Source organism: Lipotes vexillifer, unplaced genomic scaffold (genome assembly GCF_000442215.2).
Source record: "Lipotes vexillifer unplaced genomic scaffold, Lipotes_vexillifer_v1.1 scaffold569, whole genome shotgun sequence".
NCBI classification, from domain to species: domain Eukaryota; kingdom Metazoa; phylum Chordata; class Mammalia; order Artiodactyla; family Lipotidae; genus Lipotes; species Lipotes vexillifer.
The window spans coordinates 1,428,986-1,452,938 of NW_006795376.1; the positions used below are offsets into that span (position 1 = coordinate 1,428,986).

At 40.7% G+C, this 23,953-nt stretch overlaps 1 protein-coding gene across 1 annotated transcript in view; it reads right to left on the reverse strand.

The window, feature by feature from the left end:
- CCDC28A (coiled-coil domain containing 28A) overlaps positions 1 to 11,618 on the reverse strand; it is a 17,051-nt gene extending 5,433 nt beyond the window's left edge. Inside the window, exons 1-4 of the mRNA XM_007467597.1 lie at positions 11,485 to 11,618; positions 9,414 to 9,613; positions 6,000 to 6,163; positions 1,456 to 1,610 (exon numbers count right to left, since the gene is read on the reverse strand). Coding sequence (XP_007467659.1) covers positions 1,456 to 1,610; positions 6,000 to 6,163; positions 9,414 to 9,571 — 477 coding nt within the window. The 5' untranslated portion in view covers positions 9,572 to 9,613; positions 11,485 to 11,618. The remainder of the gene's footprint in view (positions 1 to 1,455; positions 1,611 to 5,999; positions 6,164 to 9,413; positions 9,614 to 11,484) is intronic.
- Between the last annotated feature and the right edge of the window lie 12,335 nt (positions 11,619 to 23,953).

Here is a 23,953-nt window from a genome sequence, read left to right on the forward strand (position 1 = left end):
CAACAGTGAGAGGCCCGCATACCGCAAAAAAAAAAAAAAAAAAAAGAGTATAGGTTAAATTTTTAAACAATGGGCATACAATTTCACTCACATTTACTTATTTAAAAGATAGAGAAAAGCAATAGAAATTAAACATTTCTGTTACTGGTAAATATGGAATCTGAAACTAAAGAATGTTAAATTCAATTTTTATTTATTTTTGTTCCAAAAAATATTTAAAGAGGGAAATTTAATTAACACTTTTCAGTATATACGAATCCTATATGGGGCTTCCCTGGTGGCACAGTGGTTGAATGTCCGCCTGCCAATGCAGGGAACACGGGTTCGTGCCCTGGTCCAGGGGGATCCCACATGCCATGGAGCGGCTGGGCCCGTGAGCCATGGCTGCTGAGCCTGCGTGTCCAGAGCCTGTGCTCCGCAGCGGGAGAGGCCACACAGTGAGAGGCCCGTGTACGGCAAAAAAAAAAAAAAAGAATCCTATATGGTGTTACTGGTTGAATTGTATCCTCCCAAAATTTGTGTTTTAGTCCTAACCCTTAATACTTCATAACGTGACTATATTTGGAGATAGGTTCTTAAAAGAGGGAATTAAGTTAAAATGAAGTCATTAAGATGGGCCCTAATCCAGTATGACTATTGTCCTTACAAAAAGAGGAAATTTGGATATAGGGACCCACACAGAGAGGAAGAATGCCATGTGAACATGAAGACAGTCTTCAACAAGCCAAGGAGAGAGACCTCAGAAGAAACCAACTCTGCTGACACCTTGGTCTCCAGCTCTCAGCCTCCAGAACTGTGAGGAAATTAATTTCTGTTGCTTAAGCCACCCAGTCTGTGGTACTTTGTTACAGCAACCTTTGCAAGCAAATACACATGGCAACCTACTAAATTACCATAAACACCAAACACACTATAAGTAACTATCACCTGAGTAAATAAGGCAAAATGCATTAATCATGCCAGGATCTTTTGACCTACTATCTTCTATATCTTAAGATCTTTTATATGTAAAGAAGCAAATATTTTCCTTTTAGATTTGCCAATATCCCAGAAAATATGCTTAGATGTAAATATAAGGATATATTGCTTTCAAAAAAGAATATGAAGTCCAACGTGGATAAAACTTGAAAACATTACACTAAGTGAAAGAATCCAGACATAAAAAGCCACGTATTTTATGATTCTCATTTATATGAAATGTCCAGAATAGGCAGATCTATAGAGACTGAAAATAGATTGGTGGTTGCTGGGGGATAGGGGGAGGGGAGCACTGAGAGGTACAGGATTTCTTTTTGGAGTGATGAAAATGTTCTGAAATTAGATGTGGTGATGTCTGCACAACATTGTGAATATACTAAAAATCACTGAATTTATACTTTAAAATGGTTAAAATGGTGAACTTTATCTCGATAAAAATTTTGATTAAGAAGAGTAAAGAAAGAGGACTGTACTCACATCAGACAGAAGCCTATCCAGATTGGAGTCACTGGCTGCTTTTCTCTTATCCTCAGGAAGTTCCTCTAACTCCCCATAGAGCTCCAAATTCAAGCGAGCTAATTTCTCCTGCATTCCCCGAACATGTTCCATCTGTTCAATGGAACATTCATTTCCTGGGGGCACATTCCAGAACATTAATAAAGATTAGGATAGGTCAAACTAACTGTCTTGAGGAGAAACTTCTAAAGTCAAGGTGCTTAAAAGAAATTGGTTTTCTTTCTTTTGTAAATTACATTAATGACTGCATATTTTCTGTGTAAAAGTATAAATCAAATCTCCAACCAGGAACACAACAACAATCTAAAAAATAATCATGGGCATTAAAAAATATAGAAAAAAAATTTAAGAATGAAAGAACCCTTTAGGTAAAAAAAAATTTTTCCAATAGTAATATATAGAGAGGTGTTAACACCATCTATTCATGTCCTAGTTGACAACTACCATTAAAACTGAGTAACCCAGGGGCTTCCCTGGTGGCGCAGTGGCTGGGGGGGCCGCCTGCTGATGCAGGGGACGCGGGTTTGTGCCCCGGTCCGGGAGGATCCCCCATGCTGTGGAGCAGCTGGGCCCGTGAGCCATGGCTGCTGAGCCTGCGCGTCTGGAGCCTGTGCTCCTCAGTGGGAGAGGCCACAACAGTGAGAGGCCCATGTACCGCAAGAAAAAAAGGATTAATGTTACTAATGTAACATTGAAAGAAAAATGACTCAAAGTTTCCATTTATATAAATTCTATAAACAGAAAATACTAAGCTATAATATTAGAATTCAGGAGAGTGGTTACGCCGATGCAGGGGACGCGGGTTCGTGCCCCGGTCCGGGAGGATCCCACATGCCGCGGAGCGGCTGGGCCTGTGGGCCTGTGGGCCCGTGGGGCCGTGGCTGCTGGGCCTGTGCATCTGGAGCCTGTGCTCCGCAATGGGACAGGCCGCAGCGGTGAGAGGCCCGCGTACCGCAAAAGAAAAACCTGAGTAACCCAACATTTTATAATGATCTGAGTGAAACTAAGAGTCCTATAAGGACTTCAACCACGAATCATTCTGCCAACCAACCGTGTACTCCTCCTTTAAGAAATATAAGTGAAAATATTAATAAAGTGTGAAGAATGTAATGAAGCATGAGAACCACAATTTATACACAGTAGAGAAAGAAAACTTATTGCTAAAGGATAGGTCTTGTGTTGTTTATTGACTAGACTCCTCTGAGGTAGCATTATCTGCCCAGAGCAACTGATGTAAATACATGAAATATTACATATTTTCATCCAGTTTCAGTACAGCCTCTCCAAATTCTTGATACTATCATTTTCCCCACCCAAAACCTTTGATTTTTCTCAAAGGTATAATATAGCTCAGCTAAAGTTGATGTATGTATCTTGAATAAATATGAATTAATGTAAATTATACTATCTTTTCCTCTAGCCAGCTTTATAACATCTTCATAAATTGACTATATTACATTATGTTAAGGACTACTAATAATTTTAAAGCTAGTTACAGCTCTTTCAAAATCAGCCTTTCTTCATAGTAAAATATCTCATATTTCCTCTATTTTAATGATGTTTTTCAACAGTTAGCAATCTGGAAGGTCAAGTGGAAGAACTACCTCGAGAGATATATATGTATGTGTGTGTGTGTGTGTGTGTGTGTGTGTGTATACATACAAAGATGTACATATATTATACAGACAGAGGAAAACAATATAGAGAAAAAATATAAAGAGGTAGAAATCACAAGGAACAAGAGAAGAGATTCAAGGGACGGACCCAGGTGACCTAACATGAGAACAACAGAATCTCCAAAAGGATAAAAAGGAACAGATGGAGGAGAAATAAACGACCAATAGAAGAAAATGTTTCTTGAGATGAAAGATGAGTTGGCGGATATGAAGGGCTCACTGATTTCCAGGCAGGGATGATACGGTCCTAAGCATATTCTGGTAAACGCTTAAACTTTAAAGATAAAGAAGAATATCTTGCAAGCATTGAGATTGAAAAAAATTACTTGGTAAGAAAGAATCCAGGGACTTCCCTGGTGGCCCAGTGGTAAAGAATCCGCCTTACAATGCAGGGGATGCGAGTTTGATCCCTGGTCAGGGAACTAAGATCCCACATGTCGCAGGGCTACTAAGCCCACACGTCACAGCTACTGAGCTTGCATGCCTCAACTAGAGAGCCTGCGTGTTGCAAAACTACGGAGCCCATGCCCTCGGGAACCCGCATGCCACCACTACAGAGCCCACGTGCCCTGGAGCCTGGGCGCCACAACTAGAGAGAGAAAACCTGCATGCCAGAATTAGTGAGAAGCCCGTGCACCACAACGAAGAGCACCTGTGCCGCAACAGAAGATGCCGCGTGCTGCAACTAAGACCTGACTCAGCCAAAAATAAAATAAAATAAATAATAAATTTTTTAAAAAAAGAAAGAATCCAACTGGCAATCAACTTCTCATCTGCAATGCTTATATATAGCAAACCATCGAATAACAGAGACTTCAATCCAAGAATACAAAGTCACTTAAAAGTTAAGGTAGGAAGGGTGCTGGGGAGAAAAGTGAAGAAGTAAAAGTGATCCAGAGATTATATCTCAAGGGTGGGAGAGAAGAGAGGGGAGAGGGAAGTGAAAGTATTCTAAAGATGCCACCTTACCGGCATGGAGTAAAGCCAAGGGGGAAGGGATGTCATAAAACATCTTTGTGAAATAAATAACGTGTTTTAATGTTTTCTTTTCAAATAACAGTATAACCATGACTGGAAACCCAGAGACAATAAGAAAAGATAGACATATTTGAGTATACAAAAACTTAAAACTTTTATAAGGCGATGTATACCATAAAATCCACAGACACACTAATGTTGCTTAAAAAAATAAAAACAGGGCTTCCCTGGTGGCGCAGTGGTTGAGAGTCTGCCTGCCGATGCAGGGGACACGGGTTCGTGCCCCGGTCTGGGAGGATCCCACATGCCACGGAGCGGCTGGGTCCGTGAGCCGTGGCCGCTGGGCCTGCGCGTCCAGAGCCTGTGCTCCGTGGCGGGAGAGGCCACGGCAGTGAGAGGCCCGGGTACCGCAAAAAAACAAACAAACAAACAATAAAAAACAAAAGAGGTCAGAGGGTTAGTACCTAAAATATGCAAAGGGCTCTTAGTAATTAACAACAAAAGGATAAATAACCAAATAAAAAACTGGGAAAAGGTCCTAAAAAAGAGCAATCCAACCACTTAACAAACATTCATGGCTATTCAAACTCAACAGTAATAAAAAAAAACCCTTTACACCAACAGGCTGGCAAAAATGAAAAGGCTGGTAATACCTATTAGCTGGTGGGAATTCAGGGAAAAGAGTTGTTTCATAAATTGCTAATGAAAACTAAAAGTGCAATAGCTTTTCTGAAAAGCAATCTGGATACTTTTATTAATATTAAAATTACCTCTATGCTTTGACCCAGTAATCCCACTCATGGGAATCCATCCCAAAGAAATCAAAACAGCCACATAAGGATATATGTAAAATGATGTTCACTACACCATTGAGTTTAGCGGCTCCAAACTGGAGACGAAGTAAATGCCCTTCAACAGAGAAATGGCTGAATAAGCCAGGGTATATTCACAACTTGAAAATTATGTAGCCATTAAAGAAAAGAATGAATTAGAGCTATACCAGGTGACTCAGAGAGATTTTCATCAGGTATTGTTATTTTATTTATTTATTTTTTTGCGGTACTCGGGCCTCTCACCCCCACAGTTAACTGGTTGGGGCTGGGGGGAGGCAGAGGCAGGAGAGGGTGTAAGGGAAGGGGTAGGGAAGCCAAGTAAAAGAGCTGGGGAGGGAAAGACAGCACTTAAAAACACAATGTTGATGACATTTATGCTTTTGTGTGAGATTCCATATGTGTGCATTCAATAATTTTTAGATTGCTTTTTAAAAATGCAGGGAAATAATTTTTATCATCAGAAAAAGCTTATAAAGTGAGCTGGAAGCTGAACATGAAATATCTGACCATACACTTTGTGAACTCGTATACAAAAATACCTATTCAGAGTTTTATTGGAACGATCAGTTAACTGTTCTTACGTCTTCATCAAGCCAGATTCTTTAATATTCGAAAGTCAGGCATTGTGAGCAAGAAACAAGTTTAGGCTTGAAAGGGTAAAGAAAAATGATCTTGAGTCTTTCTAAAACTGAAACACTAAATCTAAAATATTCAGTTGACAGAGAATGTCCCTTTTGTTTGTCACACTTTCAAGAAACTTAGTCCCTCAACAGCAATCCTACTTTAACAATTCAACTAACCCTCCCTTTTTAAAAAACTTTTTTCCTGAAATCTTACAAGACAAATTATATCCCATGACAAATGAAATCTAGGTTGATTGTGTTTTATGCCTCTGGACTGTTTTTTTTATTAAATAAAAGAAAATGACACTTCAAAAAGGAATTGCAAAATACATGCAGAAAATATGATGCAAACATCTTGAAAAGAAAAAGAGTAGAGAGAAACAGCTATGGATTACCGAATGCTTGGAGTTTTCCAGAGTGGAAGTCATTCAAAAGGCTGAGGAGCCCCCTCTCCATTTCCTGGACATCAGAGACATCGGTGAGGAAGGAGTGCTGGATCGGGGTTGACTGAGCGCCTTTGCCTTCTCCACCCTGAGGTTTGGTCTTTTCTTTCATCACTCTGTAAAAAGGGTGCAATAAAAAATTAATTGCCTATAATTACCTTTAAAAAGAGATATTTTTTCAGGCTGTTCTAGATTAAGGAAAAAACAAGACATCCAAATAAAATCAACACTAAATAAAAACAGCCATTTCAAGGCAGAAACCAAAAGAACAGGCTATGAAAATCTCAAACAAATGTATAAAATATAACTACTGAGGTATATAAAGAGTTTGAGTGATGTACTTTTACTCTATGGTAATTCTTTGGACTGCAAAAAAAACTGAAGAGAGAATTAGTAAGTCTTTTTACTAGCCCGTGTTTCATATTTCACTTCTCCGTAAACATATTCTGCCTTCCCGTCTAACTTTATCCTAGCTGTTCCCTGAACTATGGGCTGTCCAACAAGTGGTTATGGGGTCCCTACTCTGTAGCTGACATGGTGCCAGACACTGAGTATATGAATGCGTGCAGGCCATCAGTCACTGCACTGAAGCATGCCCAGTTTAAGGAGAAAGACAGACAGAAATTCACAATCAACATGTGATGGAGCGCTAGAACCTGTTATCCTTGACTCCTCCAGCTTCCTAAGGCTCCCACGTGCAGTCACGAAGTCCTACTGGTCACACCCATAGAGCTGTCTCTAATCTCTCCTCCTCCACTGCCACTGTCCTATACCTGACCCAACTACTCCAGCAGCTTCCCAGCTGGTCTCCCAGCCTCTACGTGCAGTCTCTGAGCCCACAGAGCAGTCAAGTCAATTTTTAAAAAGTAAAGTCAGATCACATAATTTACTTAATGCAAACCTTTCAGTAGTCCAATAACCTGAAGAATTCTATCCTCTCTTGTATGTCAATGCTCTACACATTCTGAATCTCTTTTGCTTCCTAGAAATCCCTTCTCTCGTCTCCTTGCAGCTAATCCTCTGCCCACGTTAGCACCCTTCCCCTCACTGCCATACTTGCCAGGCTACCTCCCACACATGCTTCAAGTCTGTTTAAATGTGATCTGCTCAGGAAGGTCCTTTCCGAACCCCTAGACTAGGCTAGTTCTCATTACACACGTCTAGCATATGCCAGGCTCTCAAACTCTGGAGTGATGGTGCTATACATACTGTCATATGGGAGCAGAGAGAAAGAACAGTCTACTCAACCTAAGGGTAGCAGAGAAAACTTCCTAAAGGTGATATGTGAGTGAAGGCTTAAAGACTAGGAGTGAACCAGGCAAAAATGGGAGAGGGGGTTGTGTGTTACTTTTATAACCCTGACACGCGCTATAGATCCTGACGTAACACATATATTCAGGATTCAGTTAATTTCTACATGACATAGCATGAAGACCTCTTCCCCACAAGTGCACTCGCCACAATGTGGGTAAGACGAATAGGGTGTACTGGGGGGCTCTGAGTGTGCGGGCAAAGGTGGCAAGGCTAATTAATTCCTGTGAAAAGAAATCAACTTAGAACTCATAGGCCGTTGACACTAGGTCACTAACAGTTCTTCACAAAACGGGATTTGTAATTTTACATACATGATATTAGATTTACTATCACTATCTTCCTACTCAAAGTGCTGTCCAAGACCTGTACCATCAGTATTACCTGTGAGCTTATCAGAAATGCTTAGCTGAAGCCCCATCCCGAACTAACTGATTCAGAATCTACATTTTAAAAACATTCCCAGGAGATCCATATTCACATTAAAATCTGAGATAAACTACTATGGACTATAAGGTTTCAGTATAGCAAAATTTTTTTCTTTCAGATTGGAAGCTTTATCCAAGTAAGTGTTTTGCATCAGTTCATCACTTAACAACCTTCTCAAAAAAGAAAATAAAAATCTGTTTCTTCTTACTTCAGTGTTTTTGATCATGTCACACTGTCTCACTTTATGTTAAAATAATTCAATTAAAAAGCACTCACTGAAATTATACTATGTGCAAAGCCCCACTCTAAATACTGTCTGGCACACAAGACCCAGCCCTCAGGAAGCCCACATTCTAGAAGAGGGTAGAGAAATAAAAGCACAAGGTAGAAAAGACAATGAGATACAAATAAACTGATGCAAAAATTTGGGAAAAGGAATGATTTCCTTTCAAATCTCTTGGCTTTCTTTCCTCATCAACCATAACCATATTCAAAATCTGATTCTAAATTAAACTCCTCCAGGAGGAAAACCCCTTCCCAATCTGATAATACATTCAAAAGAAGCCCTTATAACTTTTGTTTTTCATTTAGTCCTTATTGGAATGTTCTTTTCCAAGGGTGTCTGGCTATGTCCCTTTTGTTTCCTCAAAGACAGTATGAGATCATCACCAGCAATCTTGTCTTTTGTGTTAATCCAGTGGCTACAAAGTGCTACAAGCATTACTTCCTTAACTAAGTCTCATGATGAGCTTGCAGTTAGAAGCTTATTTAATCATAATTATCTAGAGGATTGAGATTATGAAATGCTTTTTCTCTTAAGATATTATCCTGCTTTCCAAATATCTAACCCTACAAAATACTCATATATGCAGCAATAATAGGTAACATTTAAATCTGTCCCGTTTCCTTTAAAACCTTAAGACAAATATTAATACGTTCACTACATATTAATAATGATACTTCTAGGTGGTAGGATTTTAGTATTCTTCTTTGAATTTTTCCTGTGTTTAAATATTTACAATAAATACAAATCACTTCTATTAAAACAGTGAACTCATTCTTTTAAAAAAAATAAAACTACCAAAGCACAAACACTCAGCTTAAAAAAAAACAACAACCAGATATGTCTCTTCCATTTCTGGCTAGCTCATCAACTTTGTCTGCAAGTTTTCTTGCTCTGTATTTTTTTTTTTAATATTTATTTATTTATTTGGTTGCATTGAGTCTTAGTTGCAGCTCGAGGGCTCCTTACTTGCGGCATGCAGGCTCCTTAGTTACAGCGGGCAGGCTCCTTAGTTGCGGCATGCATGTGGGATACAGTTCCTGGACTAGGGATCGAACCCGGGCCCCCTGCATTGGGAGCACAGAGTCTTAACCACTGTGCCACCAGGGAAGTCCCTGCTCTGTATATTTTAATACGAGACAAAGTAAGAGCCTTAAAGCCAATCATTCATTCTGCATTTTCTAATCTGTATACACTGTAACCTTCAAAAAATTTTTTTCTAAATCACATGTAATATGTTCCTCAAAAGTCAAACCAAGAGGAAAAACATGTTGTAAGAATTAGTGGATTTAGTATTTACTTTATAGCATTTTGCTGTGATAATGTGAAAGAAAAGAATTCACCTTTTTAACTTTGGTCGCTGTGAAGTTGACTGTGATGCAGGATTTGAAAACCCCGTGCTTTTACTAACTGGAATGGCATTTTTTTTGGCATTAACAACCTGAGTAGAGTGGGCACTAAAAGACTTAGGACTCCTCCTCTTCACTTTGCGCTCCTCCATTGTTTTAAGTTCCTTACTGCACCAAGGCCCGCTTCTTATGACCTAAGGAAATACAGCAAAATTATACATATATGCTAAAATACGCCAAAATGAAAGGGCTTCAAAGACCCACTTCACGGGCTGTAAGAGGATCAAGAATTTCAGAGGTCATTAAAGAAAATTAGAACACGGATTCTTAAGCTTAGTTTACTGTATTATGTACACAGAAGCCCTAACCAAAACTGCCTGTTAGACAAAAATTTTTTTCACTGTTTATTAATTCATCCTACAAAAATTTACTCTCTTCTACATGTCAGGTACTATTTGGGGCATTGGCGAGACAGTACTGAACAAGACAAAGTCCCTGCCCTCAATGTTCCCTACATTCTTATAGAAGGGGAACAACATATAAACACTAAACAAATCATCCAGCCTCACTCAAGCTTTATGTGCCCCTTAGGTCTCCCTTCTAAAACGTATTCTTTGAAAAACCACCTAGATACAAACAGATATATAATTGACATGGGTACCTGCATTTTAATTAGCAACTAGAAACCTTATTTCAACTACCAAGTAGAAATTCAGTTGCTGCCTAGAGTTAATACTGATTCTAGTTCCTTGATCAAATGAAGTTCTGTAAAATTAAACTTGTTCCATCACAATTTTAAATTTACTTTCTCTACCTATTTCCAATGAAACATGAAACTTTATTATATATGTTTAGTTTTGTCAATGTCAAAAAAAAAGTTACACTATGAAGTTACAGTTGGTCCTTCCATAAAGAATATGTGTAAAACCTTCTATTTATCCAGTACTTTCCCTTTATGTATTAACCAGCTTTATTTCTCTAACAGCCACCCAACTAAAAATATCCTTCCACATTTCCTTTTTATTTACGCATAATAGTAAATTCTTCCTAAATATATTTCATGCATCATAAGATGAGAAATTTATATGGCTATTCTTCTCATCAGATTGTAAAGTGCACTAGGACCGTTAGGTCTTTTATTGTATGTTGTGTTGAATTTAATCATTCTATGACCATTCAAAAAGTCTCAAATCCACTGATGTCACTCCTCAAGTAATTATTTGAGAATTTTAATGAAAATAGATTTCTTTTGGCTACTGTCTGGACTCTGGGCTACTAGCACTGTTATTTAAACCATTGAGCTCAGTTGGCTCAGGCTGACTCTAGACAATCATAACTGGAGCTAAACCTCCAAAGGACCAAAGGCTGTAAAGGAGAGGCTCTATTGCCCAGTCTCTAATCCCAGATAACGAACGTAAATCCGCTTAAATCTTGGCTAACAATTTTTCCTTTAAGAAGCATTTTAAGTAACAGAACAGACATTTTGGGGCTGTTTCAGCATGCAACACAAATAAAATGTTAAAAAAATAACTGAATAGAGAAGATGGGATATCAGTTCTCCAAAGAGGCAAGGATTCGTATAAATTTATGATACATATAAACACACTGGTTTTCGAATTTAATTATGCTTATACACAGTTGGTGACACAAGAATAATAATAATAAAAAAAACCAGCAAACAATGCAAATAAACCAACAGTGGTCTAAACTATTGATAAGATGTTCTGAGGGGCCAGGGCTCGAAAATTATGCTTTTTAGGTTAGATAACATCACTACTATGAGAGCACCGAAACTCTTCTTGTATACCAAGCAGCAAGGAACCATTCAGAGAAGACCTTCATAGACTACAGTTCGTAGTCTAACTCACACATTACTTTGAGAGCCAGGAACCCACAGCCTCCAAGCCGGACCACTAGAAATTCCTCTTGAGTTCACCTCATTGCCCTTCCCTAATCAGCCATCACGGAGAACCTTCCCCGCCCAGAATCCGGTAGCGGCCAGAACCGGTGGTGGGAGGGGCCTACAGGGGGACATTGCGGGGGTGCCTTTGCTTCCACTTCATACCTGGGGAAGAAGGGGATCGGGGTCCTCTTCCTCAACCTGCAAGGACCCCGGGGCCTCTGAAGCCACCGCCGCAGCTGCAGCCGCCGATGCTACAGCTGCAGCTTGAGCCGGGGACACATCCCGGAGCTCTCGCCTTCACAACGCCCTTTGTTTACGGAAGTGACGTAAGGAGGCGGAACCTCCGCTTACTAGCCGGGAGCCTCGCCTCTTCCTGTTCCACATGTGCGGCTCCCGTCTCCGGCTCTGGCACCGTACTGCTTCTCCTGTCCTGCATTCAACTGTAAGTCCGACGAGCATGGAAAGGAGGATCCAGAACTGGGCTTGTATTTTGGGCTCAGTGGCCCAGAAGCTGGGAGGGTCAGGAGGGGAGGTGGAGGCAAGAACCGGAAATGTACCTTTTCCGGAAGCTGCCCCGCCCCCTCCGCGTCAGCTGCCACGCACTACAATTCCCAGCACGCTGTTCGAGCAAGCGTGGAGGCGGAACCAGAGTGTCGCCATAGCAACTGTTCCGGATTGTTTCTGACGCCTCGCCTGCACTTCGCAAGGTAAAACAACGTTGGCTTGTAAGGCAGCGTAAAAAAACGTGATTCTGTTTAGCAACCCCGAGGCTGAGCCCCTGAATGAAATGCTATTACTGCTGCTGTAAGTAGCTACTGTTCAGGCACTTGACAGACGTCATCTCTAAACCTCACTGCAATCTATGAATTAGGTGTTAGAATCCCCCTTTTAGAAATGAGGAAGCTGACACTCAGAAAGGCTGCGTCTCTCTGTCGCCAAGACAGTTCCTCCCTACCTTTACTCCCTCTGAAGAAGGAGTTGAGGACTGAGAGAGATCGAACTCTCCTAAATGAGGGGAGAATCCATGTTTTATTCCTTCATCTGGGTAGCCTTCCCCGTTGGGGGTGGGAGATATTAGGTTCATAGACCTTTAGATTGAAGAGACTGGAAAGCACCGTGTACTTCTCCCTCGTTTGCTAATAAGGAAACCGTATCTAGAGGTCGTATCAATGCCCGAGAGGCAGAGCACAGACCAGTGCAATTATCCTGGTTTCTAATATGGGATGTTCTACCGCCACCCCCTCCATTTTTTAAAATTCTGAAATGTTTTAAAAAGAAAAACAGTAAACATTCATGCACCCACTATCTAGAATTAACGGATGTTACGTTTTATCACTTTATATTTTTAAATGAAGAAATATACCATTACAGATAAAGCGGGCGCTACCTATTCTCAGTGCCACTCTAATTCCCTTCTGAGGGGTAACTACGGTCTTAAATTTGATACGCATCTTGCTAATCTAGGTTCGTATACTTTCACTGTTACTATGTATTTGTAAACAATGTATAGAATGACTTTGGGCTTTTGAAGTTTTACATGAATGCTTTATATTTTGTGTATTGATCTACAAGTTGACTTCTCACCCAAGTCTGTTTTTGAGATCTGTCCACATTGATACAGATGGCTAGACTTCATTTGTCTTAATTATATAGTAGTCAATCAAATAGGCTTGCCACAAACTATCTGAGAATTCCCATAGTGATGGACGTTTAGGTTGTTTCCCATTTTTCACCGTTACAAACAATGCTGTAGGGGGCAATCTTCTCAATATCTTTTCTCAATGTCTCTTAACTCATCCCTGAATTGTCTTATCTGAATAAGCAGAACTTGCAAACTGGTGATTCACAGACTTTTTTTTTTTTTTTCAAGTTGGTTACTAACAGTTAAAAGCAAAGGAATTAAAAATGATGTCAGCTCATCCATTTGGCATCCCAGTAATAAATGGGAAGATCTGACCACACTAGATCTGCACAACAGACTGGCAACAGTAGTTCAAGCCCAAGAGCAGCTGCCTCCTTTAGATTAGTTCAGGTGATCTCTATTTTTCTCTAAGACACAATGTGTTTAGTATCCCTCTGAGCCCTGTGGTATTTGCATTTGCAACATAATACAGTAATGAGATAGGGTCATAGAGGTACTTTTATTTGAAATCTAGAGTTCTTGAAAGAAATCTTGTTATTTGAGACTTACTAGATTTTCCTTTATAGTGCAAAGATCCCTGCTTTGGATTGTTAAATGCACACCTTGTGTAAATTAATCAGACACTTTCTTCTTAAAGACAGTATGTATTTCCAGGATAGGAGCTGTGATCAACAAGACCACTGCCCTCACCCCCCACTAATGTACTCTATATAGCATATTTTCAGGACTTCCCTGGCAGTCCAGTGGCTAAGAATCTGCGCTTCCACTGCAGGGGGCACGGGTTGGATCCCTGGTCAGGGAAGATACCACATGCTATGCAGTACGGCCAAAAAAAACCAAAAAAGACTAGCATATTTTCAAAAATATTATTTCTTATGGAAAATTTCAAACATATACCGAAGAAGACAGAATGGTATAATGAACCCCTAAGTATCCATCATCTAGCTGTTGACTCATGGCCAATCTTGTTTCACTTATACCCCTCCCCTGACATTTTCTCCTGTCCAGTAATATTTACATTGAAGCAAATCCCAGATATCACTGAATCTGTAATATTTCAGTATGGATCTCTAAAAGACTTTTAAAAACTTTACCATAATATCACTATTATTCCTAACACAACACTAATTGCTTAATATTTTCAAATATGCAGTCAGTGTTCAAATTTCCAGTAGCATCATAAGTGTCAATTTTTTTTTTACATTTTATTAAATCAGGAATATTTTCCTGTAACGTCTTTAGGTGATGAATGGGTTTGGAAGCCACTGTTGTACATCTTCATTTGCTGAGCTGCAAACTGGCAATGTCTTTTCCCTGGAGGTTACACTCTAAAGGAGATGAAAGGTATCTCAACCCAAAGCAAATGGCTCTTCTACCTCAGTGCCAGGAAAAGAGTCACGCCTTATTGTCCCTTGTGGTTCTTTTAGGGAAGAGATTTTTGGGTTTTGATTTTTTAACTTGGAAGCCTATCTATCATTTCCAAGGGTTCCTACATCTCCTTTTCCTCCTATACCAGAATGCCTAGGCCAAGATAGATCAGAATCAATGCTTCTTTGCATGCCTGACTCAGGAAACAGCTAGTAAACAAGCCTTAAAGCAGAAATGAGCTTGCCATATTCATGGAACTGAAAGAATGCCAGTCAGTGTGGTGGTGTGGATTCTGGTCTACTCTAAGGTGTACATCTTAAGCATTAGTGAAGGATCCCAAAATAAACACAGGGACCCTTAAAATTGTAAGTATTTTACTGCTGACTGCTTTGGAAATGCAAACAAGGGGATAAACAACTGACCTGAACAGTTACAGACTTAGACGTTTACAAAATTCTCACATATATGGTCTTTGATTAATCTGTCTCCCTCAATAGGCTTTAAGTTCCTTGAGGGCAGATATTATTTTTTATTTGATTTTTGTATCTTAAGCACATTTCATTGTGCATTACATAGAACATGACATAAGGTAGGTGCTCAATAAATGTATGTGTTATGAATGAATGAAGTTCTCTGATTTTATTTCTGAAAGTAAAGTGTTTCACATAATTCTTCTTTAACCCCCTAAGTCCGTAGATGTAGGCCCAGTCATAATGCCGATCAGATGATGTCACTAATCCCCAGGCAAGTGCTCTTTTTTTAGCTGGGCAATTTGTGTTTTGTTTCCCAAGCCTTCACACCAAGGGATCTAATGAAGGAACTAATCCTGAAGCTTAGGGAAATTGTTGCCCGGGTGATTTTTTTTTTTTTTTTTTGCGATATGTGGGCCTCTCACTGTCGTGGCCTTTCCCGTTGCCGGACGCGCAAGCTCAGCGGCCACGGCTCACGGGCCCAGCCGCTACGCGGCATGTGGGATCCTCCCAGACCGGGGCACGAACCCGTATCCCCTGCATCGGCAGGCGGACTCTCAACCACTGCGCCACCAGGGAGGCCCCCGGGTGATTATTTTTAAAACTTAATATTTGGTATAGTTTCGGTGTGTGATTCTACAAAATTAATGTTTTAATATAATTTCGTATTCACACTTCCTTTTTAAGGGCAGGAGTAGTTAACAGGATTAGGGGATGGCTGTCAGCAAGATACGAGGACAATTCATCCTTTCTCTAAGTTCTTGTCAGAGGGACACTCCACCTTTAGAAGAAGGCTTACTGTAGGCTTAACCAAAAAACAAAGTATACCGGGACCAGCAAATTAGCTACACTGCATTACAGCCCTTCCATCAGTTTTATTTCTTTTTGTTGAGCTTTAATTAGGTAGCAGTATTGTCATGGAGCGTCACAAGATTGCTAAGAAATACCTGTTGGGATAGCTAACAGAATAGCAGTACGAGATGGAGGGAAGGCAGGAAGGAGGGAGGAGGGAGGAGGGAGAGAGGAGGGAGGGCGGGCGGGAGGGAGTAAAGAGTAGGAATGGCTCCCATAACACTATTTATATCTCTATTTAACGAAGAAATTTTGAAATGTTACCTAAAACCTAAGCTGCTACCACTCTGTCTTTTGAGTTGCCATAATTCCTATCAATGGGGAAATAAATGTTTACATTGGGGCAAGAAAAGGGATGAGACTCTAGGTAGATGGCCCATGTGTGTCGTAATACAGTAATGAGAATTGGATACGTACAGGTGAACGGGAGGCTGAGTTTGGGGATATGAAGTTGACAAAGGCGAATTGTTCTATATGATAAAGTGGGGGAAATTGTTCTCTGTGGCAGAGGGTATGGGTTGAGAAATGCTGCTCCTGGTTAGCAAAAAAGTGGGGAGCAGAGGGGGAACGGAGGGACAAAATGGTGGGAAGAAGAAGAGCAATGAGTGCTGTTATCCAACTGTAATTGTTAGTGTGGCTATAATTACACACACACACACACACACACACACGCGTTCTCAATGCTTCCAAACATCAAAATAAATCCCCTGCAAGCTCAAGGCTTTGTGTAAATTAGTCGTTATGGAAATCAAAGGAAAAGCTTTGTATTCTACATCCTTAGGAGATTTGGAGAACAAGGGCAATATGTATGGAATAGTAAAGTAATCCATAAACGAAACTATGTCAGATTAAGCAGGAGCTAAGAGTCCAAGGTGAAGGAGAAAATTACGAGCCACGGTTTCCCCTACAATCTTAGAAAGAGGGAGAGACATGAATTTTCCACCATCTGAAGATTGGAGGTTTATATTAATTTCATTTTAACCTTAAAGGGCAAGGGTACCTGGGATGACACCTGGTAATCTGTTGGTCTCTCCCACTAGTCTGTTACCTACCTGAAGGAAGGAACTATATCTTACACAACTTTATATTCCCAAAGTCTAGCATAGTGTCTGTCATACAGTAAAAACCTAGAAAATGTTCATAAAATGAGTGAATAAATCAGGATAAAACTAGACTTATATGATGGCGAGTAGCAGAATGGCATTATTAATTTAATCAAGTGTCACCATAACTCAGATGACTAATTCACAGAGATTACAAGGATTCTTAGTCATACCTACCTCTGGCCTCTAGGTGGCAGTATTAGCTCATATTAAATTGAGACCAGATTGCATTTAACATTTGAGGGGGGAAAAAATAACCATAAATGAATTAAACAATTCTGTAGCTTATTTCTGTAATTGTACTGAGCAAAAATAAGAAATGAAATGTACTTACATGAGATTATAGATTTCTTCTCCAATTTCAACACAAATGAGAATTACCAGTCGTTCTCTAATTCAAGCAGTTTGCAAAACTTTGAAGGTAAATACAAATTGGTGTACTTTGCTTACAAAACACATGTATTTCTTTAAAGTATGGAAATGTGGGGGGGCAGTAATATGTCTAGAAATAATTCATCTACCAACAAACAAGGTGACCAGATTAAATACAGGATGGTCAGTTAAACTTGAATTCTAGATAAAGAATACTTTATTCATGTAAGTATATCCCATGCAATACTGGGGACTAAAAAAGTACTTGTTTATCTGAAAATCAAATCTAACTAGTCATCCTATATTTTGCTTTGCTAAATCTTGCCATCTTACCAACAACATTTTGTTGTCGTCGTTAATTACAAAATAAGCAAAGCTCTCCCAGGTCTGCAGGGCCCAGTGCTGTTTCCTTATTTGGAGAGATGAAAGGGAAGTAGCTTGGTAGGGTCGGCTTCCTCGCTGTAAGTCTAACTTTACTTTACCGTTCTTTGTACTCTACGCATGCAGATCAGAGTCCCCCAGCTGAGTAACTTATCTTCAGGAAACTGACCTCTCAAGCAAGTGCAGATGGTATAGCCTAAAGCGGTGATTTTATACAAACACAGTGTTTTATAGCACTTGTGAGTCTGGTTGCAAAAGCCAAACCATGAATGAGATTCTAGACTCCGTCACCTCTGATTTATACTTTTCAGAGGTACCTGATCCATAACAGCTATGACAACAGAAATAGGTGAATTGCTTATGAAATAAATCCTATTTCAAGAAAGTAAAGAATTTTCTGGTAAATTCAATCATATGTTATAGTTCTATGTACATTTGCATTTTTAATATAAGCATTCCCTATCTTCTAGATAAAATGTGCTTCATAATGTCATTTATAAACATTTCTGAATTTAAAATAAGCTTTCCAGGGACTTCCCTGGTGGTCCAGTGATTAAGAATCCGCCTTCCAATGCAAGGATGGGTTCAATCGGTCGGGGAACTAAGATCCCACATGCCTCGGGGCAACTAAGCTCCCACATGCCTCGGGGCAACTAAGCCCACGCACGCCTGCAACTATAGAACCCACGTGCTCTGGAACCTGTGCCGCACAACTAGAGAGAAGCCCGCACGCCGTAACAAAGAGCCTGCGGGCTGCAACTAAGACCCATGCAACCAAAAATAAATATATAAATATTAAAAAAAAAAAAGCTTTTTCCATAGAAACAATATTATGAATCGTGGCTCTTCAGGTTACCTAGTAAAAGTGTATTTTTAATTATGTGACTGAACCATTGTATTTTAAATTAAAAACAGGTTTTTTAAAGGTAGTTATAATAATAGTATTTTAAAGAGTAAGAAAGAAAAAAGGTTTTAGTTTTCTTTTTTTTTTTTTCTTTTTTTTTTTGCAGTACGCGGCCTCTCACTGTTGTGGCCTCTCCCGTTGTGGAGCACAGGCTCCGGATGCACAGGCTCAGTGGCCATGGCTCATGGGCCCAGCCGCTCCGCGGCATGTGGGATCTTCCCGGACCGGGGCACGAACCCATGTCCCCTGCATCTGCAGGTGGACCCTCAACCACTGCGCCACCAGGGAAGCCCAGAAAAAAGGTTTTAAAACATTGAATATTCATGTTTGAGGAAATCTCAGTAACTCTTTGGCTCTTGCTCTGTCCCAGAAGTCATTCTAAGTGATTTAAATGAATTAACCCGTTTAATCCTCATAGTAACCCTAGGTGGTAGATTTTGTTATGATCCCACAAAAGTGGGGCAAGGGTTAAATAACTGCCCAAAGTCACACAGCTACCAAGTAGTTGAACTGGGACTTGGGCCCGCCCACAGCTGCATTAAGCCCTGTACATCACAGCTGCGTTTGTGTAAATACAGAGTTCAGTGAATTGTGGGAGAAGATTCTGAAGGGGACATCTGATCACTGTCTAGGGTAGTACACCGTATTGTTCACTGAGCCTAGAACAGTTCAAAGTGAAGGGCTGGTCTTTTCCTTAATTTAGGTGTATTTTGAGTGCTCCTTTTGTGCTTACCAACCAGAATGGAGCTGTTTTGGAGTTTATAGATGCAAAAAAGAATGTCAGAAAGAGGAAGAAAGATTTACCTGAGGTAACGATAAGAGTTAATAAAAGGTGGAAGAAGATTCAGGGGCACATGTGTGTAGGTATGAGAAAGAAATTTCTGGGGTGGAAATAACTGAGTTGAGACCTGAAAAGAAAAATCAAAAGGAGAAGAATTTGACTTGGTTAATTAACTACAGGAAAAGGAAATGGGAAGTGGAAGAGATATTGCCCCAAACTGTTGCTAGTTCTATCTAACTCGCTCAGATTTGTGATACCTGAGGTGGGTCATGCATGACCCAGTTGTGGCAATGGTGCACTTCCTGAAGGCCGTTGCTCAAGGCACAGTCCCTCATGTGCTGAAGGAAGAGTCAGACTCCAAACCCCACTTAGTCGTCTTTAGACACTCTGTCCACCATTTTCCTCTCCCAAAGAGATAAGAGGTAGGAGCGTGGAGGGAAAAGAATCCTGGACTTACTCTTTGGGGAACAGCCTTATGACCTTGCTACCTGGCTAGTTGGATAACCTTTGGCCTCTGTTTCCTAAGCTGGGAAAACAGGCATATTACCCACCTTGTGATATAAGCACCCAGCAAATATTAGCTCTCACCCCATTTAATCTTCATAACTCTATGAGGAAGGTATCATTCCCATTTTACAGATATGGAAAAGGAGGCTCAGAGGGGTTAAGGCCCTTGTTCAAAAGCATGTGAGTGAGGGCTTCCCTGGTGGCACAGTGGTTGAGAGTCCGCCTGCCAATGCAGGCGACACTGGTTCGTGCCCCGGTCCGGGAAGATCCCACATGCTGCGGAGCAGCTGGGCCCGTGAGCCGTGGCCACTGAGCCTGCGCGTCCGGAGCCTGTGCTCCGCAACGGGAGAGGCCACAACAGTGAGAGGCACGCATACCACAAAAAAAAAAAAAAAAAAAAAAAAGCACGTGAATGTGAGTACAGAGGTGGATATAGGATTAAACCCTGTCGTTTAATCCTAATGACTGTTGCTCTTTCCTTTGCAGTATTGCCTTCAGTAGAAAATGCAACCACTGAAATAAAATGGATTACTTTTTCCCCTATAGTGGAAATAAAATAAAGCCTTTTTCTACTTCAGTCCTGATAAATAGGAAAAAAATAAATAAAACCCAGAAATATTTTTTTTCCTAAGGTAGCAAAAATGGAAAGGTTTTCTAGAGCAAAAGATACTGTTTATAAACATTCCAGAAAGCTTTCAAATTATGAATAAGTAGACACTTGTAGCCTTCATTCGTTATAGTAACTTTTATTTTTAAACTATTCCTTATTACACAAGTAATACAAGCCTATGCATTCAACATGTGTTTACTGAGCATCTACTAGGTGTCAGATATTTTTCTAGGCTCAGAGAACAGTACAGACAAAAATCCCCGTTCTCATGGAGCTGGTATTCAAATTTAAGCATGGCAGATTGTACGAATAACCATAATAACGAAATCACTTCTATAGAATAGAAAGGATAAGTATTATGGGGAAAATAGACTTGGGAAAGGGGAATAGGGTTGTGGGTGGCTGTTGCAGCTTTAGATAGGGAGCTGTGTACGGGAAGGCCGAATTGAGCAGGTGAGTTGTGAGCAAAGACTTGAAGAAAGGGAGGGGGTGAGTCATGAGAACATCTGGGGTAAGAGCAGAGCAAGGACCAGTGCAGTGGCAGAAGGTGGGGGCATGCTTGGTGTGTAAAGACCAGTAAGGGGGCAAGCTGGCTTGAGAGGGTTGAGCACGGGAAAGGGCAAGAAGTGGGGAGGTGGGAGAGCTAAGCTGCGTGGGTGGGAGGGTGGGAAGAAATGGCAGATTATGTGGGGCCTGGTGGGCCATTTTTAGGGTTTAGGGTTTTTTCGCTTTGAGAATGGAAGCATCTGGAGAGTTTTGAGCAGAGCAGTAACATGATCAAGCCTCCTTTTTGATAGATCACTACCTCAGGCTGCTGTTGGGAATAGACTGTGGGAGTAGAGAGGAGGAACAGGGAGACCAATTTGGAGACCATTGAGGTGATCCACGTGAGAGATGATGGTGCCTGGACCAGGGTGGCAGCTGGGAAGGAAGTTAGAAGGGGTCAAAACCTAGATCCATTTTGAAGGTAAAAGTAACAAGGTTTGCTGAGAGACTGGATACGGGGTGTGGGAAGATGAGTCAAGAATCACTCCCAAGTTTTTGGCCTGAGCAACTGCAAGGAAGGATTTGCCATAGACTAAGATGGCAAGACTTGTGTGTTGGAAGCCAGGGAGGGCAGGAAGTTCATTTTGAGATATGTTGTGTTCAAGGTGATGTTTTAGGCATTCAGGTGGAGATGCTGAGTAAACGATTGTATGCTTAAGTCTGGAGCTCTGATCCAGCCCGGATATGCCAGCACATAGCTAGCATCTACAGCCATGAGACCTGATGAGATCACCAAGCAAACGCAGAGAGAGAAAACTCCTAAGGACTGAGCCTTGGGAAAAGAGGAACTGGCAAAATTAGGAAATCAAGACAGAAAAGACTAAAGAAGGAGAAAATTAGAAATACCAGACAATGACTATACCATTCACATTTTCATGTATATCATTCCAGACCTTTTTTCCTTGCTTGCATATGGCTTCCTTTTTTAAAAGTTCACTTAGAAATATAATCTAAAATTTTACTTTATAGATCCCTTTTAAAATAAATTTTGAGTGTATCCATACATGTATGTGATATTCTAATAAAAGGTAATAAAAGTTTTATGATGAAAAGGAACTCTCTCTTCCAGACAGCCTGGTTAGTGGTCTCATCTCACATGTGGACAATATATGAATGTATGTGTATATATACACACATGTATTCACACATGCTTAGGATATGCACATTGTTCTGCCACTTTCTCTTTTCACTTAACAATGTATCTTAGATTTTGTTCCATATTGACATATGCAGAGCTTGCACTTTCTAGATATACTAGTATATTAAGATTGATTAATATGATAGCTACCCAGGTTATTCTAGTCAAAACTGTCAGGTGATCTTGCCTGGAGAGACCCCCACCACTGCCTCTGCCAGAGCTTTAGGTCTGTCTTTCCTTTCATCCCCTTTCTCCTTCTAATCATTCAGTTCTTGGTTTCTTCTGCTTCTCCTTATAGAAACATCTGCCGTGGATTGCTTCCTCTTGGGGTTTCTTTCTGCTTTGTCATGCAAAGGTGTAGCTATTCACTCACTAAATATTTATTAAGGATTTTCTACCTCTTTGGAACATAGTGTGAGTCAGGAGACAGAGTCTGCAGGAGCTCCTGTCTAACTGGAGATGCAGGATTGTAAACAAGTGATTACAGTGCCACTTTATATATAGTGCAGTAACAGAGAGAGAGCAATGGAATGCTTTGGGAGCATGGGGAGGGAGGGGGGAAAGGAGCGACTAACCTGGCATAAAAGGTGAAGCTACTATAAGAAAGACTAGGGCTTCCCTGGTGGCGCAGTGGTTGAGAGTCGGCCTGCCGATGCAGGGGACACGGGTTCGGTTCCTGCCCTGGTCCGGGAAGATCCCACATGGCGCGGAGCGGCTGGGCCTGTGAGCCATGGCCACTGAGCCTGCGTGTCCGGAGCCTGTGCTCCGCAACGGGAGAGGCCACAACAGTGAGAGGCCCGTGTACCATTAAAAAAAGGAAGAAAGACTATTTAAAAAATATATATAATACATATAAGATATATGATAACATATATATGCTCGTACACACACACACACACACACACACACACACATATGGCTAAACAAGACAGCTTCTGTCCACAGACCTAAGGATAAGGAACAGACTCCCTGGCCTGGGCGAGCAGGGCCTTCTTTTTTTTTTTTGCGGTACGCGGGCCTCTCACTGTTGTGGCCTCTCCCGTTGCAGAGCACAGGCTCCGAACGCGCAGGCTCAGCGGCCATGGCTCACGGGCCCAGCCGCTCCGCGGCATGTGGGATCTTCCCGGACCGGGGCACGAACCCGTGTCCCCTGCATCGGCAGGCGGACTCTCAACCACTGCGCCACCAGGGAAGCCCTAGCAGGGCCTTCTTGACCTGGCTTTAGGATATCCACACCCCTTTCCTCTGTCCCTGCCTGCCATTCTCTGTCCTTGGAGGCACTTCCATAACTCTGCTCTCACACATTCTGTTCCCTTGGCCTGGAACGCCTTTCCATATCTGAATACCTCTCAAGAGCACAACAGTGATAGTGATAATATCATTGTGAGAATGACAGTAGTCAAACAATACAAATAACTTTAGAATATATTATGCACAATTTACATGCAGTCTCATCTAATCCTTTTAACAACCTTATGAGACAGATACTGTTTTAACCCTATTTTTAAAATAAGGATGTTGAGGATAAAAGATATTAAACAGCCTACCCAAAGTCACATGACTAGTCAGTAGCACAGCGGGGATTTTTACCTAGCTCTAGCTAATTCTAGAGCCCACCTCTCAACTTTGTTGCTACTCAAAATTAACTCTTTAGTAAAATAATACTGCAACGTAAATATCTTAAGCAAAAATTTCCTCATATGTACTCCGATTATTTTATCACCTCACTTATTAGTGTAATACCCATTGCGATTACTTTTTACTTTTATTTTTCTTAATTGCAAAAGTAATGTTTATTATAGAAAAGTCAAAACTATGGATAAGCAAGATAACAAGAATAAGGTAATTATTATCCATAGTCCCACATTCTGGGGAAAAAGGACAATTTTAATCAAAAGACTACATACTGTATGATTCCATTTATTTGGCATTCTGGAAAAGGCAAAAACTGTAGGGA